The 16,811-nt window shown below is 39.0% G+C and overlaps 1 protein-coding gene across 1 annotated transcript in view; it reads left to right on the forward strand.

The window, feature by feature from the left end:
- Nucleotides 1-16,281, forward strand: part of cd276 (CD276 molecule) — a 70,775-nt gene extending 54,494 nt beyond the window's left edge. The window contains exons 7-8 of the mRNA XM_079240340.1: nucleotides 1,765-1,801; nucleotides 15,438-16,281. Of these exons, the coding sequence (XP_079096466.1) occupies nucleotides 1,765-1,787 (23 nt within the window). The 3' untranslated portion in view covers nucleotides 1,788-1,801; nucleotides 15,438-16,281. The remainder of the gene's footprint in view (nucleotides 1-1,764; nucleotides 1,802-15,437) is intronic.
- Nucleotides 16,282-16,811: the final 530 nt, after the last annotated feature.

The following is a 16,811-nucleotide window of genomic DNA, read 5'->3' on the forward strand; positions in this document are numbered from 1 at the left end:
CAAAATGTTGTGCATTTAAAGAGGAAGACACATGTACTAAAGTCACCTCTGTTCTCCTTAGAATCTCTTTTCAACTTTCTGTTGGATTGATTTTTATTGATAGAAATTTAGCACTTTGAAGTATTAAGTATTTCATTTCAAGTGTTTCATTTAAAACAAACGTGTTGTTTCTTTCCTCAATGCTCGAACTGTTAACTGGATATTTTTCTAAGGGAATAATATTGGAATGTCATTTTGCCTGAATTCAGTTAGTTTTGGTGCATCAACAAAAAACTTGAAATCTCATATCTTTTAGTTTGTGGTTATGCATTATGTATTATCTTAAACTTTATGACAGCATTTACTTAAATGTGGAGGCTCATTGCAGGTGCTACATGCTGAAAAATAGATGACTCTTGTATAACATTACCAAATGAAGCATAATAATAACATGCACACAGTATTCTTAAACCTTGTTTGAGAGACCTGTGGGTTTTTAAATATCCTACATTGCAACAGTTCACCTTGTGAAGGCCCTGAAAAGTACCCTCTGGCATCTCAGCTTGACATTCCACCTCTTTTCATTGGTGTTGCTTTCACAACGCTTGGTCCTCCCAACTGTCACAAATTACCAACCAAAGATGTGTAAATAAAAGATTCATGTTGCCTTCATTATTAAATGTGGGTCATGGGATGACTTCAAGAGTGCTAATTAAAAGTTCCCTGCACCTCATTGCGTAGTAGATGCATTTATGATGCACATTCCTCGCTGTTTCAGCATCATACAGAAAGCTGCATCTTTACTAATAATTTACTATAATAATGGAGGTATAAATCTTCTATCACATGAATCATGATTTTTTTACACAACATCAAATCCTCTAATTGTATATACATATATATTCCCCATGTGTCTGTTCCCTCACTATTTTGCCTTTGATAAAGTGTTTGTATTATAAAATCCAGCTGCTGGAGGAACCCTTTCTCTCCTTTTGTTCCTCTCATGCCTTGCGTTCTGGAAAAAAAAAGCTCATCAAGAATGTGATGCACATGGAGCTACTTCTGCAAGCTCTCAGAGGTTATCTGCTGGTCTGTGAGGAAAAGGCCACCTGATCTGTGTCAGAAGAGATAGAATTATAGCAGCCCCTTAATCATCTGGAATAATGAGTGTTGTCACTGTTAATAAAAGCAGTCAAGCCACTCGGTGCTGTACATCACAACAACAGGCCAGTCCCACTGCCTGCTTGTTTGCATATTAGACACAACAGTGTAGGAGAGCTTTTGTAAGAGGACAGGGTTACTCCAGAAGCAAAGGCAATCTATTTTCTGGGATGAATCCCCCTGTACAAGCAGCATTTACATCTTCCTGCAATGCAACACCTACTACCACCACTACCACCCTCCCTCAATCCTCCTTCTGTCTTGTAATCTTCACTCCTCTGACAGCACAGCCAAGGCCCGGTGGGAGTGTGCCTATCCATCTCACTACCCCAATCTGCCTCCCCTGTTTGGTTCCACATGAGCACTCAGTTGCTGTGACTAATTAAATAAAGCGCTGTGCCCTCTGCTTCCTGTTAGCAATGGCGAGGTTGGTGCAGAGGAATGGAGTGGAGGAGGAGGAGAAGTGAGGGTGCAAAAGGAGGAAGAGGCAGGATAACAAGTGCATAGCCTCTGATAATACTTTGGTCCATGAAAAAAATAAAGATGAAAGTTACAATAATGCCAATTTTACCTTTTGGCAGAGGTTTAAGTGTTTTATTCTCTTTTCTGTCTTCTCTTTTTCAGCCATGACACCGCTGAAGAGCTAAGGTAGAGACTAAAGGTGAGTGCTCTGTTTATCTCTAAGCACAAATTCCAATTTATGTGTTGCTCAGGTGTCACCCTTTTTTGCTCCCTGTCACAATTGTCTGGTAAATTCAGTGGTAATGCTCTGAAGGACACAGTGCCTCAGGGGGTTATTGGTAAGTGCCGCTGTAATGAGGCGCGCCTGCATTAATTTGGCAGACAGTAAGGAATATGAGAAGTCTTGACATTTTGATTGCGGGAATCACAAGGTCACTGTCTGATATGAGTAATCTATTTAATTCAGTCTGCCACACAGAAATGCATTGCTTGGTGATGTCAACACCCCAGTCAGAGTTTAACAGTAAAAAGTCAGGGTTTGAGTCAGTGTTACGACCCCAGTGGTGTCTAGGGGAAAAGGGGGGTTGCAACACAAAAGAGTGGCAACTAAAAGTTCACCAATAAGATTTATTTACAAATAGGTGAATTTACCAAAACAATAAGGGATAACTCAAAACTTCCCAATACAAAAGAGATAACTTAATGCAATAACACAAAACCCAAACAACTCTAATCACAGACAAAACACTACAAGTTCTGTAACTCTACAGCAAGTCAAAAAAGTCCCAGAAGGCAAAACCTCAGCAAAACCCACAAACAGTCCAAAAGTGGCAAACTGTGTCACACTCAAACACAGCTGCCCTGAATGAGGCTGATGATGTCCCTTAAATAGGAGAGTGGCGGAGGAGGTAGCCAATGAGCCTTGGTCCTGAAAAGTCCTCCACCAATCCTAAAGCACCAAGGGTAGAGGCTGAGATGCAGAAGGCTGGCCAATCCTGGTCTTGTGCGGGTGTTGGGACATCTTCCTCCACATTCCAGCAGGCTTGGGCCATAACAGTCAGTAAGGTAGAAATTTAGGAACATTTTGGAAAGTTCTGGAAATTCTTTTTTGGTTTTAAAACTTCCAACTTGAGCTTGTGAGAAGGAAGCCCATAGGAGAGTGTTATGGTCTCAGTAAGAGCCTATCAAAACAAAGTTGGCATGATTCCAGATTTTCCATTGCTTTTTTGTGATTGTAGAATCCTATGTTCACAAGATATTTAATTTATTAGAAACCATGCAACATGAGATGCTTTTATTGTGATGTATTGCCTCACAGTATTGTTGTTGTCCTAATATGGCTTGTAAATATTATCAGTTCCAATTTCAAAATAATAAATATTATAGAAGTAACGTAATTGTAGTCTGTCTGGTCTTCAACACAACAATGGCCCTGGGCTTACACATAGCATAACTCTTGCATGTTCAAAAGTAGCAATTGAATGGGTAATGCTGGAAGAGGGACTTCTTGAAACATGCATAACCTGTACTTCACATCAGAAATTAGACTTGATCTGTAATAAACATACAAAACTGTCAAATTATTTTAGAGAAATCCTTCCCCCAAAAAACAATACAGGCATAGCTTGAATACATAGTCTATTCCAAGGCAGATGTTATGTATTAGGTGGAATTGGTCTGTCTGTCTGTCTTTTTGCAACTTAACCCAAAAGTTACACAGGGATTTTGATCAGATTTTTAGGACATCAAATGAAAAAAAAACATAATCATAATATGAAATAAATGAAATATGAAATAAAATGAGATAAAGAACAAGCAATTAGCATTATGTTGATCCAACCTAGTCGAACTTGTTAAATTAAATGATTAAATTTACATTAGTGTTTGCCGGATGCATGCAAATGTTCAATCAACACATTGCTCCATTGCTGATTCAGCAAAGAACCACAAGAAAACCTTATGGGAGGAAGCAAGGGCAAGACGGAGACAAAGTGACAGAAAAAAAGATTAGAAAATAGTCAACATAAGACTTTTACTGGCTGGAGAGAACTCGGGAAAGAGACAGGATGTACAATGGATGCCAGATTAGATTTCTATGATGATGCTTTAAGAGACATAGCTTAACAAAAAAGTATGTAAATGACCACGAGCTGATTTAATTTGTTCAATTGGGGAACAGTTTGTTGAAAAAACTGTACTTGAGTCTTGATGCCTTGTTGCAGAAGGCAGAAGTTGGAATTGGCATCAGACTGAGGGACTAGCAGAGGTGTTCTTAGTTCCTGACCTGCCACTAGACGTGTATAGGTCCAGAATGGAGGGCATGTTGGCACCAATTATTTTGTCTGCAGACCTGACTGTCTTAAATGTGTTGCTGTCCAAACCAGATACTGACAGATGCTTCGTGCCATGTGACATGGTGTGGAGCAACAGTCTTATACTGATCTCTCTCTCTGGTACTTTTTCTGTCTCGTACTGTAGACATTTTCTCTTGATTGGGTTGTCTGCATGGTTATATTTAGTTTCATGACTTGAATAACACAACAAGACTAGCAGCAGTAAGCTGGCAGGTATTCACAACACTGACCCATGGTAGGTGATGTCTATTGCTATGTTTGACCCTGTACTTGGAAGACAGCAAGGAATTTGGAAAGGAATATGGAATATAGCACTGGGGCCTTCCCAGCCCTGAACCTTTTGAGCAAGTTTTTCAGTACAGCTCTGTAAGCAAAACAAAGACATAAGTTGTCACAAGAGAAGAAAGCATTTCTCTTTTCATAGCTTTCTATTTTATCAGTTAAAAAGTATTTTTTTTGTACATTATTCTTTTGATCTTGGATGCTGGTACTCATAGAAACATCGGAGAAGCAATCCATCAGTTTAGACTTGACAAATATTTTTGAGGGTTTTTGTCACTATGGGGTTTGAGAGATAACAGCACTTCCTGCTCTGTGTTTTGTCAGAAAATTAAATGCTATTTGATTATTACAGCTGCCATGAATATACTTGTACTTTTACTTCAGCTTCTTTATACATTACCAGTCAAAAGTTTGGATACACTTTCCCATTGGATTTAACGGAAAAAGGTGTCCAAACTTTTGACTGGTAGTGTCGCAGCCCAGCAGTTGGGAAATGCATGGTCTAGAATTAGCATTTAAATCAGTGCATGTATACAGTGAACGTGTTTGCTTGTTTATTGCTGAAGATGTAATGGAAAAAAAAACACGCCTTTCACTTATGTGCAAAATGACAACTTCCAAAGGATTTCAAATGGTTACAGTCCAGGATGAGGTATGTTTTCAGATCATCTCGGCAGGAGAACATTCTTACTGGTGTTGCTTTTAAAAGGACCATGAATTGTGAGATGGTTTCTGAGCTATCCGACCATCTGACATGCACTTCTGATGAAGCTCTGTTGTGTCAGGTGCACGACTGCTGTGGACCGACACAGTATGTGTAATTTAATTCTTTCTTTAAAAACAAGGAGTTTGATTTTAGTTGTGTGAATATGTTTTATTACAAGGATGGTCAGTTACAGCTTTTGTTTACCATACCCTGACTGGTCATTACTGTGAAGCTGCAGTTTGCGGTGTGTGTGTAAGATAATGGAAGGTGCAGAAAGTAATTTCCTGTAACTAGCCAAAATGATGTCTGATCAGTAGATGAGAGGACATTTGTCATTACTATAGGAACTGCTGACCTTCATCAAGCCTGTTATGTTGAAATAGTACCCTGTAAGTCCCAGGACCTCCCTGCTGCTGAATCATCCCTGATCAATTATACTAATAATTGTGTGGCAGTTTTGCTATTGATTAAGGCATTTCTGCAGACTGCAGCATATCTTATTTAAAAAAAAAAAAAAAAGTAACATTATCCTTTCAAGTAAGTCATTTTAGAAACAGCGACACTTTGGTCTCATAAACATTTGTACTATGAGACTTGTATTCCCTAAATGTTTGTGTCCTTCTTAGCAGTGATGCAGTATTTGTCCCTTATCTCTTTTTGTAAATGACATACTGATCATTAATGGCAAATTTGTGGTTTCTGTTTATATCACCACCAGTCAGTTTTATTTTGGACTTGTTCTTTAAAAAAACAAACAAAAAAAACAAAACAGGTACAAATATACATTTCTGATCAGGCATTTTTTCTGTTACAGACAAACATTCAAAGCAGAACTTGTCTTTCTCTACATTTCTTTAACTACAATATTTTTTTAATACTTCCGTTTTGATCATATCCAAATGCAAATAATTTCTCCAGGCTTCTTCTTCCTCTATATGGTCAACTGTAATTTTTTATTTAAGTTAAAAGGTTGATCTTGAGTACATAAACATGCTTCTCACTTTATTTTCCTCTGGAAGTTAATTGTGATTTTTTTCTCTGAATGCAGGTTTAGTTTCATGTGTATTGTGTACAGTTGTTGGTAAACATTGATGTTATACTCAGAAGTTTATTTAAAAAAAATTATACCAATATTCCTTCTCCTTAGCAACCATGCACTAATGGCTCCTTTAAGGAAACAAGTACAGGTCAAAAATGCTAGATCATTCCTGGTAGTTTCCCAGCTGTAAGCCATACAATGCTTCCAGAATCTATTTCAGCTGCGTATTGTAGAAAATGATCAAATCACCCCATTGGAATTTACACCGGCATGGTTTCTAATGGAGCCATATCCACTCATTATTCAGACTGTCACAACAGTCTGAAGAATGCTGAAATCCACTTGAGCAAAAACAACACGTAATAATATATTATTCCTGTAATTTAAGTGTTAGGAGACCGTAACACACTGGCCCATCTGATATTAGAGAAGTATATTTTTAAAGTAATATGATCTAACAGAACCTTATAGTTTTGATGCAGTAGATCAGGGGTCGGCAACCCGCGGCTCTAGAGCCGCATTCGGCTCTTTAGCGCTGCCCTAGTGGCTCCCTGGAGCTTATTCAAAAATGTTTTTTTTTTTTTTTTTTTTAATGGAAAAAGATATATATTTGTGTTTTGATCTGGTTCTGTAGGAGGACAAACACGACACAAACATTCTTAACGTTTTCCAATGCTGTAAAAATGTGTAGAATAAATATTAAATTTCAACATTTCTGTCAAGGAAGATTTGCGTCATAGCCAGCGACACACGTAGCCTATCAATCAGCAGGGCGGGATGCCAGGCAGGTGGCGTTGTAAACAAACCGGGGCTGTGTGATGCGCCATGGATCCCAAAGGGAAAAAGAGAAAAATAACCGAGCAGAACAGAGGATTCAACGTTTCTTGGACCGAATCATTTGCATTTATTGCCAATGCGGAAGGATTGCCTGAATGTTTGCTCTGTAGCGAGAAGTTGTCAAATAACAAAAAGAGTCATGTGGAAAGACATTTCCAGGGAAAGCATGCTGCATTTGCAGCCAGTACCCAGTTGGGAGTGACACAAAAAGTGCGATTGCATTACTTCTGGAGAAATTAGAGAAGCGCAAAAATATATTTAAGTGGATTGCATCTCCAAACTCCACTACTGCTGCAAGTTTTGTTGTAACCCGGGAGATAATAAAGTGTGGAATACCGTTCACAGATGGTGACTACATGAAGGAGTCAGTCATCAACATATCAGGACACGTATTTGCTAACTTAAAAAAAAAAAAAACAAGATCATACAGAAAATCAAAGACATGTACCTCTCCTAAGACAGTGAAGGAAAGGACCATTAAAATGGCCGGCAACATCACCGATCAGCAAATCAAGGACATTAATTCAGCACAAGTTACATCTTACATGTTTAAAAGCTGACCAGTGATGTCCGACAACCGAAGTCACATTAAACGGGTAAGAACATAATCCTTCATAGACACATAGTGAGTAACAAAGTGGATGTATTTATAAAATGATTTCTGATTTTTGTCAGTATATATTTGGAATGACACTTGGTCATGGTGCTCAGGTCGGAGGATAGCTGCGTTGGTTGCGTGTCAAAAGAGAAGAAGATGCTGCTGCGTTTTATCCTGAGACCGACTTGCTTGGCATTTGCACAGTAATCAAACTGTATTAATTTGATTTATTGGTTTATTTTTTATAAATGCAGGCAGAGTTTTAATGCGCTCTGTTTGTTGCCCAGATAAGGGGAGCGTTATGCACATTCCATTTTGTTGTTTTTTTTCGAATCCTCAAAATAAAAATTACATAAAAAATCGGATTTCTATATTGCATTTTTTTTTTTTATTTAATCAAACCAACGAAACATAACTCATTAAATTAGTAATGAAGTTAAACATGAGACGGCATCGTACAACAGAGTAATCACGTGGTGCGTCATTCTCTACAGGCGGGGAAAATAAACATTTTATCATTAAGGCTCATTATGTATTTGTAGCCAACATAGTCATTTTGCTAGTAGGCTAATATAGCTAATATAGATACATAAAGCATGTGTTGCCTTCATGATAAGGCTTATATTAGGCTTTTAATTTTTTGCGGCTCTGGACATATTTGTTCTTTGTTTTTTTGGTCCAGTATGGCTCTTTCAGCATTTTGGGTTGCCGACCCCTGCAGTAGATTATAATCCCTCTGTTCATAAATTACAATATTATAAAGTCATTTTATGCTTATATATGCTTAGTTAATAGGGAATAATTCTGAAAAACGGTTGAGCCAGAAGTGGCTGAAAATGAATAAAGATTAAATATTCAAGGGTAGACATGAAGGGAAGTAAAATGAGGAGCAGCATGAGTGATCCCAGTCGTCTACCTGAAGATTTTCAATGAATTCCAAAGTGAGTGCACATTGCATGCTTAAAGATGGGTCCTATAGGTGCAATTAGTGCTACTTAATGGCCCTTCTGCTGCTCCTTTGGCAGAGATGTGAAATATTGATTTAATAGCCCCCTATATAGTCACTTAAACTCTGGCTTGTCATACTAAGTATGCATCTCATTGTTAGACTTTTTATTTCACTGGAATAACTCAGGTTTTGCTCTGTCATGGCTTTCTAAGAACATGCAGGGGGTGCAAAAGTGATTTAAAAAAAAGGGAGCAAGGGCAACTAATATAAATGTCCTCAAAAAAAAAAAAACTGCTCATAGCAGGTGTACGGTAGACAATGGGAGGTAAGGTTTCTGAGGATGGAGAGTAGAGAAGGGTGAAGAGAGCCAGAAAGGAACTCCTCCAGCTCATCTTTGCTGGCAGTTGAAGCCCGGCAGACACTGATGATGTCAGACAGGACGCTTGCATTGGACTCTCTCCAGGGATTTGTGGGGTATCTTGAGGTGGAGCGTGACTCACTATTCCAGTATTTTTGATCCGTGCATTATTTATGCTTTTGTCTCGGCCATTTATCAGCATTTTTTCCCCCTCACAGGCTCATCCTATAGTACACCTGTGATGGAATAGGTTGCAGTGATGATAGCCTTTGAGGGAAGCCAATAACAAAATATACTTGCTCATATTGATATCAGAAAAGTGTGGAATGGACAAGTGTGCTGCGTAGCAATCTTTGCATACGCCTTGGCAAACATCCATCCACATCAAAATAGTGCAATGTAAAATAAAGTGCAAGAGGGAAAATGCTGTGCTGGCTCCACCTTCTTACCTTTATATTAATTTTTAGGAGATGAAACTGGTAATATGAGAGCTGTGGTGGAAGTTGCACAGTGACTGAATCACTGATCAATGACAGCTAATGAAAACGGCAGGAGTTCCGCTCTGTTTGCCTCTCGACAGAGAGCTGCCTTCTCTTGAGAGCTCCCTCTCTGCTGTTTTTGCCCGAAAAGCACAGGAGCTTTCATTGAAACCAACTGCCTGTGGGCTCAATTAACTACCATAGATTACTCATATTGCAGATGAGAGACTCTATACAAGGTCAGCTGTCTATTATTGTTGGAAAAACATGAACACGCAGCAGTGAGTGCATGGATACAGAAACTGGACATAAGATTGGATTAGGAGACATGTCAGCAATGTATAAAGGAGATGCTTCACTAAAGGGCTATAATAAGCAAAAGAAAGGATTATCCCAATTATCTAAAGGAAGTCAATCTGCATGCGGAACAATACAATATATTCTTGTTGGCTATTTTATAAGTCTCTGAGCATCAGTAAGAGCAACACATACATTAAAAGTACGATGAGATGTTTTAGTAATTATACTATTACATGTTGTATGAAAGCAGTCACAAAGGTGCCCAGCAACCCGTGAGCAGGCAGCAGAGTCAAAGCAGTACACATATTGTACGTTTTCAGCTGGTGATGTTAAAGGCTCCATGGTGATGGCGTACTTGGTATTGTGTGCAGTCATCAGGCCACAGCTTTGTCAGAGCAGATTAGCATCACTTAATATTCTTCACTCAAGCTGTCTGTTTCTCTGCCTGCATGGATGAAGAGGACGTGATGCGAGCAGTTGTCAAACCTGAGCATCCTTACTGTTTTTGGCAACTCAAAAGCTGAGTTTTCTCTTGAACATCAAAACTTTTCATGTTCTGAAATGTTTTGTTTCCAGAAAACAATAATGACTGGCGTCCAAGTCTGAAAGCTAATTAGTCTTTCTCATAAGTAGAGGCTACAGTGTTTTGTATGGATCCCAGCATATTGTTTACAAAGCTTCTGGCTATCAAAGAGAATATGTTCAGCACAAGAGAATTTACAGATGGCATACATCTAAACACTGAACAGGAGCCCCCACTGTGATGGGAATATGCAAGACGTATCGCCCGTGACTTTCATGTGTTGCCTTCTGAAGTGTGTGCACGTTATCATGAAACTGCAGGGAAAATTGCAAACTACTTGGTAAAAGTGAGCTTAAATCCTCTTCTCAACGTGCTAACTGCCGCTGTGTGTTTTCTTAATTTTTTAATGGTGCCATAAATTAGTTAATGGAAGGGCCATGATCAAAGACAAAGAACCAATCATTAAAAAAAAAAAAACAAGTGCTCAGAAGTGATGCTGTTTAGAAACACTTGATACCCATGTTGTGAGGTCTGAGAACTTGATTGCACACAGCTAACTAAGATGTTGTCCATTACCACATTGAATATGCTCATTAGGTAAAAGCAATAGTTTATTGTCATTTGCTCAAATGGCTGGCTAATTTATTTTAATGCTTTTATTTGTGTGTTTTCTTATTTTCGTCAATTATCCGATTGTCTTTAATTTCCATCCATTAATTCTTTTACAACGGCAAGCACACCGTGCTGAGGAGGTAAAGTATAAATAGCAACTCATTACACAGCACCTACCTGTGTATTGGTCTTTTTACATCAACAAAGCAACATTTTCATACATTTTTGAAAATCTTTTTTTTTTTTTTTTTTTTAAATGCAAAAGGAAGAAAAATGAAAAGCCACCAAAACCTGCAAATGTCTGTGTTGGCTCTGATGGGCTAAGCTGTTTGATAAACTGTGGTGTGAAATGTTAACTGTTTGACTGAAAACATGTCACAGTCCCTCAGCTCTGCGCCGTTCATCTTATAAGGTGACAGTCACCTTCATGCTGCATCACGGAACAAATCAATCACAACACAGGTGGGAACCACCTAGCATGTCATCCTCTGTGACTCTAAATATTCATTCAGATTAACATCCTGACAAAATAAGTGTTACCGGGTAAATGATTGACTTGCCTGTTGAGGTAGCCGGCGCCCCAGTGTGAGTGCTGAACACTCCTTTTTTTTATTTTTTTGTTCTTTAAAGTCTCCATCTGTCTCCTGGTACTGAGTCGCCTCACTTTTAGGGTTTACCACAGGAATCCTTCAGTCTGAAGTGAAGAAGGAAGATTAATGCACCTCCGCATCCCACCCAGGCTCGGGGCTGAAAAATTCTTATAATTAACACCAGGGGGTTGCAGACTGCCTTCAGAGAGAGGCTGAGGATTGGATACCTCTACTATGCCATGTAGGCGAAACATCTGATGAAGGTATAAGAGTTTTGAAGCGTGATGTATGCTGCTGCGTTGGGATAACAGTGTGGTAACAGAAGGACCTGTCAGACGCCTCACTCTGGCTTATTGTTATTGGAATAAAGTGGAAAGGCCTGTGGCAAGAGCTGCTGCATCACTCCATCATTCATCGTAATCATTGTTATGTGTTGTGACCTATGTGAATTATCACCGCACAAGACTGTATTTGTTTTGTTTTATTATTTTGTTCTCCAGTCCCACACAGACTCCTGTGAAGTCTATATATTTCAACACTGTTTCACGATAAACAAGAGTCTGTTCCATGCTGCAGGGAACATGAGACACATGGAAACCTCTTATTCCAAAAGTGATTTATTAATGACAGCGAGGTGAGAATATTTACACCATAGCATGCTGCCATTTAGCTTAATTTACGTTATTTACTGAGATTTTTAAGCTGTTCACTGTAAGATCATATCAGTTCTGCAGTTATCATAGTCTATAACATCATATTTCACCATTACGTTACCTTTACTTACACACTTTGAGCAATAAAAACTCTGCTGCTGAGTAAATTCAGCAGCTTTTTTTAATCTGTTAAACTGGATTACTTTGTCATCACTATATATCACATGTTTAGGTTTCATATGACTTCATCATGTTACTCTGCAAGACGGCTGGCTACGTCCAAATGTTTAGAAAAAAAAAAGGTTTCACAGGATCTACAAACATTCTCTATGGAAACTAAATCTCAGTAGAATCATGCGTTATATTAACACGTTTTTTTTGTGTCTAATAGCACATCATTCTGACGAGATGCCAAGTTTCTTTCTGTTCAGACAGGAACCTTATTTGTGGGTTCAGTAATGTCCCTAACATTCATTACTTGTTTTTGTTTTTCATCCTACTATACTTTATCACTTTCATTTTCCCCAAGCTGTCAAAGTTACCCGATTTTTTAATTGTGCTCCAGCAGTCTTCCGTCATTTTACATCCAGACTGTATTTTTTTTTTTTTTTTTAACTCCGTTTAATTGCCACCTTTCTCTGATCTCAGAGGAGCCTCACCTGCCACCACCTGTCTCTTCTCATCCACCACCAACATCTAGACACGAGGGATCCTGTCCTATCGCCTTCCTTCATGCATGTCACCACTCCAGAGAGATGATTGTCATGTAATAATCAAACGAAACTTGATTTTCTTGTGCGTCAATACATTTTGTTTCCTATTTTCTTGTTGGACTTGCATTACTGTCCGTCAGTCTTTTTAACTGATAAGAAGTAGCAACACATGCCCAGTCTGCTGGAGAGCACTGTTGGTTTCAAATGAGCAACTGTCTCCTTCCCGGATCACTGGATGTGACTTGAGCGATCGGGCCGCACTGTTAAACCACTGCATCTATAAAGTGTCTGAATAGATAAGACAAAGCTTAGATAAGAGAAAAGTCTTTTTTTTTTTTTTTTTTTTTTTTAATAATGTGATACTTTTAAACAGTAGTCATGGTATGTTATTTATTTTTTATTTTTAGGTTTTTGCTAAGAGAAGATTACTTCTAATGTTAGCAGGTTTTCTTCTTCCTTGGCTGACTCTGTGACTTGGTTTAGTGCAACGGGGATGTAGAGATGGGGAGATAATGCAGCACTTAACTTTATGTGGCACCTTATTTGTAGGCACAAACCCTACATAGCAGTTTACTTGAAGGCAGTGCATTTACATGCATGGTTAAGTCTAATAACAGTTGCCTGCTGTATTTCTTACCACACTGATGAGACTAACCGCTGTTTAAATCTACTCCACGCCCCACCATTTGTGTCCTGCAGGACCCTTGGGAGCCTATTTCCATTGCAAGCCTGTAAGATATCTGCTTAAATATAAATGTATCCATAAAGGCAGATCTGTACATCCTCTGTGACTAGTATACTTTATTCTTGGTAATTATCCATTTGTGTGCAGAGAAACTGCCACAGAGTGTTTGATCATCTGGTAATGCTCTTTAAGTATCACTGAGGTTTAGCTGCTTCCTCATTATCCTCACTTCCTCTGCAAGGTTATTCCCAGTCATTTATTTTCACAATGTGATGCCTGCTGTTAGTCTTTGATAGTTGCTCTGAATGTTGTTTCTGACTAAGTCCAAATCTACAGTAATGCTTCACATTATGTTCCACAAGTATCCATTTTTCTGTCTTTATTTTTTTATGGAAAAGTAACCAGTGGGAAGACTGGAGTATTTCACTCACATTTCAGGTTAAATTAGGACAGAAAATGGGCACATTGTGGATTTAGAACGCTTCATTAGATTGAATGCGCTGTGCCATTGTATCTTTCACGTGAACAGTCTTGTATAGCCTGAGTAAATTAGTGTGCAATCTCGTGTGCCCACGGTAAATGAATCTGTCCATCAGCCTGTGTCTCAGGTGTTGGAGTGGAGAAATAGTTATGCCATGCCTTGATGCTTTGGATTCACAGACAGAAAGAAAGTGATTGTTGAAACCTTAAGTTAGATTTTTACTTTCTTTTTTTTTTTTTTTTTTTTTTTGTCAGCAGCAAGCAGTGTTATTTTAGAGATTTTATATATGTCTGCTTTAGTTGTTCATCCAGAATTTATTTTTCACCTCTGACCTCTAAACTGAACAGCCTGGACCGCTCCACTTTGAAATAGTTTTCCTCAAAACTCCAGGGAGACGTAGGAATAGATTTGAATATGTTGGAGAAAAAAAAAAAAAGTATGTGTGAAAATTGCGCTGTGTTCATTTGGGTGATGGATGAGTTGGCAAGTGGGATTGCTTCCTGACAGGGAGCAAATGGAAGCTGGACCGGATTTTCTAATGCTCTGTAAAACAGATATTCTGGTGGCAAGCTTTGTAATTTGGCGAGATTCCTATCATTCAGGATGACAGACTCTCTAACTGTATCTGTTTTTGTTTTGACATTTTGAAGCAGTGAGCATTGCCCTTAGGGTTTTCATTTAGGATTTATCCACATCACACTGGCTGTCATGTGTAAAATGTAATAAAGGGATGATAATGAGCATCAATTACGAGCTGCGAGCAGCTTGCTAACAGAACTCTTTTTGTATTTCCTGTTATGAATTATAAAGTGAGCGCTTCAAACAGCAGAATACACGCGCTCACTGTGTGTGTGTGTCAAAGCCATTCATGTTGCGGTTGGAGCCAAATGAAAAGAAGAATCATGACAGATGTAGACAGCTAAAGTCTGAGTGGAAAACAGAGTTTTCACCGCCACGAGTCAGAGATTATTAGCTCCTCTCATGCTACATGTGTTGGTTATCTGACCAGGAAACACAAGTTAAATCTGTCCTGATGGGCAAGTCTAGTGTATTCATTAAGAAGTGCAGCTGTACGCAGTTATAGCCGACTGACTTAAATAATGTGTCTAAAAAGTGAACTTCCAAGCATATAGCCGAGCTACATTGCTGTTAAAAGCTTCAAGTTGGAGAGCGTCATGTGTGACATAATTAAATTCCACCCAAGTTAATTCAAACTGTTTAATGATGCAGGGAGAACAATATCTTTTGCTGTGCTAGCAGTGGGGTGGTCCACAGGGGCTATGAGTGAAGGCAAGTTCAAAGAAACACAGAGAAGAGGATGTCTTGATTTAGAGAGACTTTAAGGTTGCAGCTCTGTTTGGAGTACATTTTCTTTTCTGTTCAACTCTTCATGCAATAATGTTATATCTGCGCGGGCTTCTGTTTTCTGCTGTCTGTTCGATCGGCTCCTCTACTGCCTCTGTTACTTCTGCTTTTATAATAATGCTAATAATAATGGCAGAAAATTGTCTGTATTCTAAATGTTTGGTTAAATCTCATCACTACTTTGGTTTGATGGTTGCATGTTGAGTTATTGGGATTAGCCTGCTTTTTTCCAAAGTTAATTATCTTTTCTGAATTAAATGATCTGAAGATTAATACACATGTTGCCTGTTTTTTTTTGTTTTTTTCTCAAGAGTCGAGGCCAGACGTTGGGAAGGGGGGAGAGGAGCAGATGAGTCTGGCGGGTAATCCCACTCCACCTATCCATCAACCTGCAGACTATTTCCAGCATCCCCTGCAGAATGTCAGAGCCTCGCTGAGCAGAAGATGAGTCATCATCTTCTTTCTACGACTTTCCCTCGAGTTTCCATCAAAACACATAAACACATGGTGCCCCATTATTTTCTATTGCCCTTCCTTCTTTCTTGTCAATGGGAGGGTCGTGGCAGTGTGTAGGTACAGTTGAGTGAGTTGTGTCCTTTGAAATATGCAAAACAGCAACCCTGTTTGAAAACTACAGGACGTGACGGGATCCTTTGTGTTGCTGACATCACTCTGTATGGGCCGGGATGGGGCATGTGCCAGAGATCTCCTGTCTAATAGGAAGTGAGACACTTAAAGAGATGACCCTGACTGAGTTGCCAGAGAGAGAGCTTGGCTCTCCCATTACTCCAGCACTTGCTAATTAGCGTCTGTCGCTGGAGTAACTTGTACCTGTCACATTGTGCCGCTCTCTTATATTCAGTAAGTTGAGGGAATTGAAATTGAATGCCAGCTAAGCTCTAACAAGCTGCAAATGGTGCATGGGATACACCCTGGTTTTCTCACTGACCTGACAGCTTTACATGTACAAAATTGTTTTTAATGAACACAGACAATTTCAGCTTTTTTTCTACTGCTGGTCTTAAATGTTTGATCTCTCCCAAGCCAGGTTGTTTTATTACATTTTGAAGTACTTCAACAAGCCCCAGTGCCATATGTGCATGTATGAATACCAAAGCCATTTGTGTGCGATAACCGAGTGCCTATTTACATTAAAGAGACATGGTGAAACTGTCTGGTCATTGGTAATTATTGGTCTTGTTCTGGAGGCCGCTCCGTGCCCATTCAGCCAGAACAAGGTCGAGTTTATTTCAGACATTTCTTCCCTTCACTCAGGGGATTAACCATGCTGTTTAAATTCACCCTTCCACATTCCATTAGGTGATTTATCTGCAGACTACACTATTCTACATAATGAGCAAAGCATGAATTATGGTCAAAGTAATACAAATATTTCATTTACATGCAGATCAACTCTGACATCCCCAATTGTTCCAAGTTTGACGCCGTCCCATTTTAGGGCTAATCTCTCTCTGTTTGCAGATGCTCAGTCATCCTAAACATTTTACATGTTTTGAATAATGGATTTTCTCTGTGATTGTTTGTTGCTGTCAAATGGGAAATTGCTACCTTGCATCACGTCTGACTTGTATAACTATTGTAGAAACACCTTCACAGCACACCTTCCTTCCCAACACACACACACACACACACACACGTCTTGTGTCCTCTGTCTAAGCTGGTTG

Source organism: Telmatherina bonti (genome assembly GCF_933228915.1).
Source record: "Telmatherina bonti genome assembly, chromosome: 1".
Taxonomy (NCBI): domain Eukaryota; kingdom Metazoa; phylum Chordata; class Actinopteri; order Atheriniformes; family Telmatherinidae; genus Telmatherina; species Telmatherina bonti.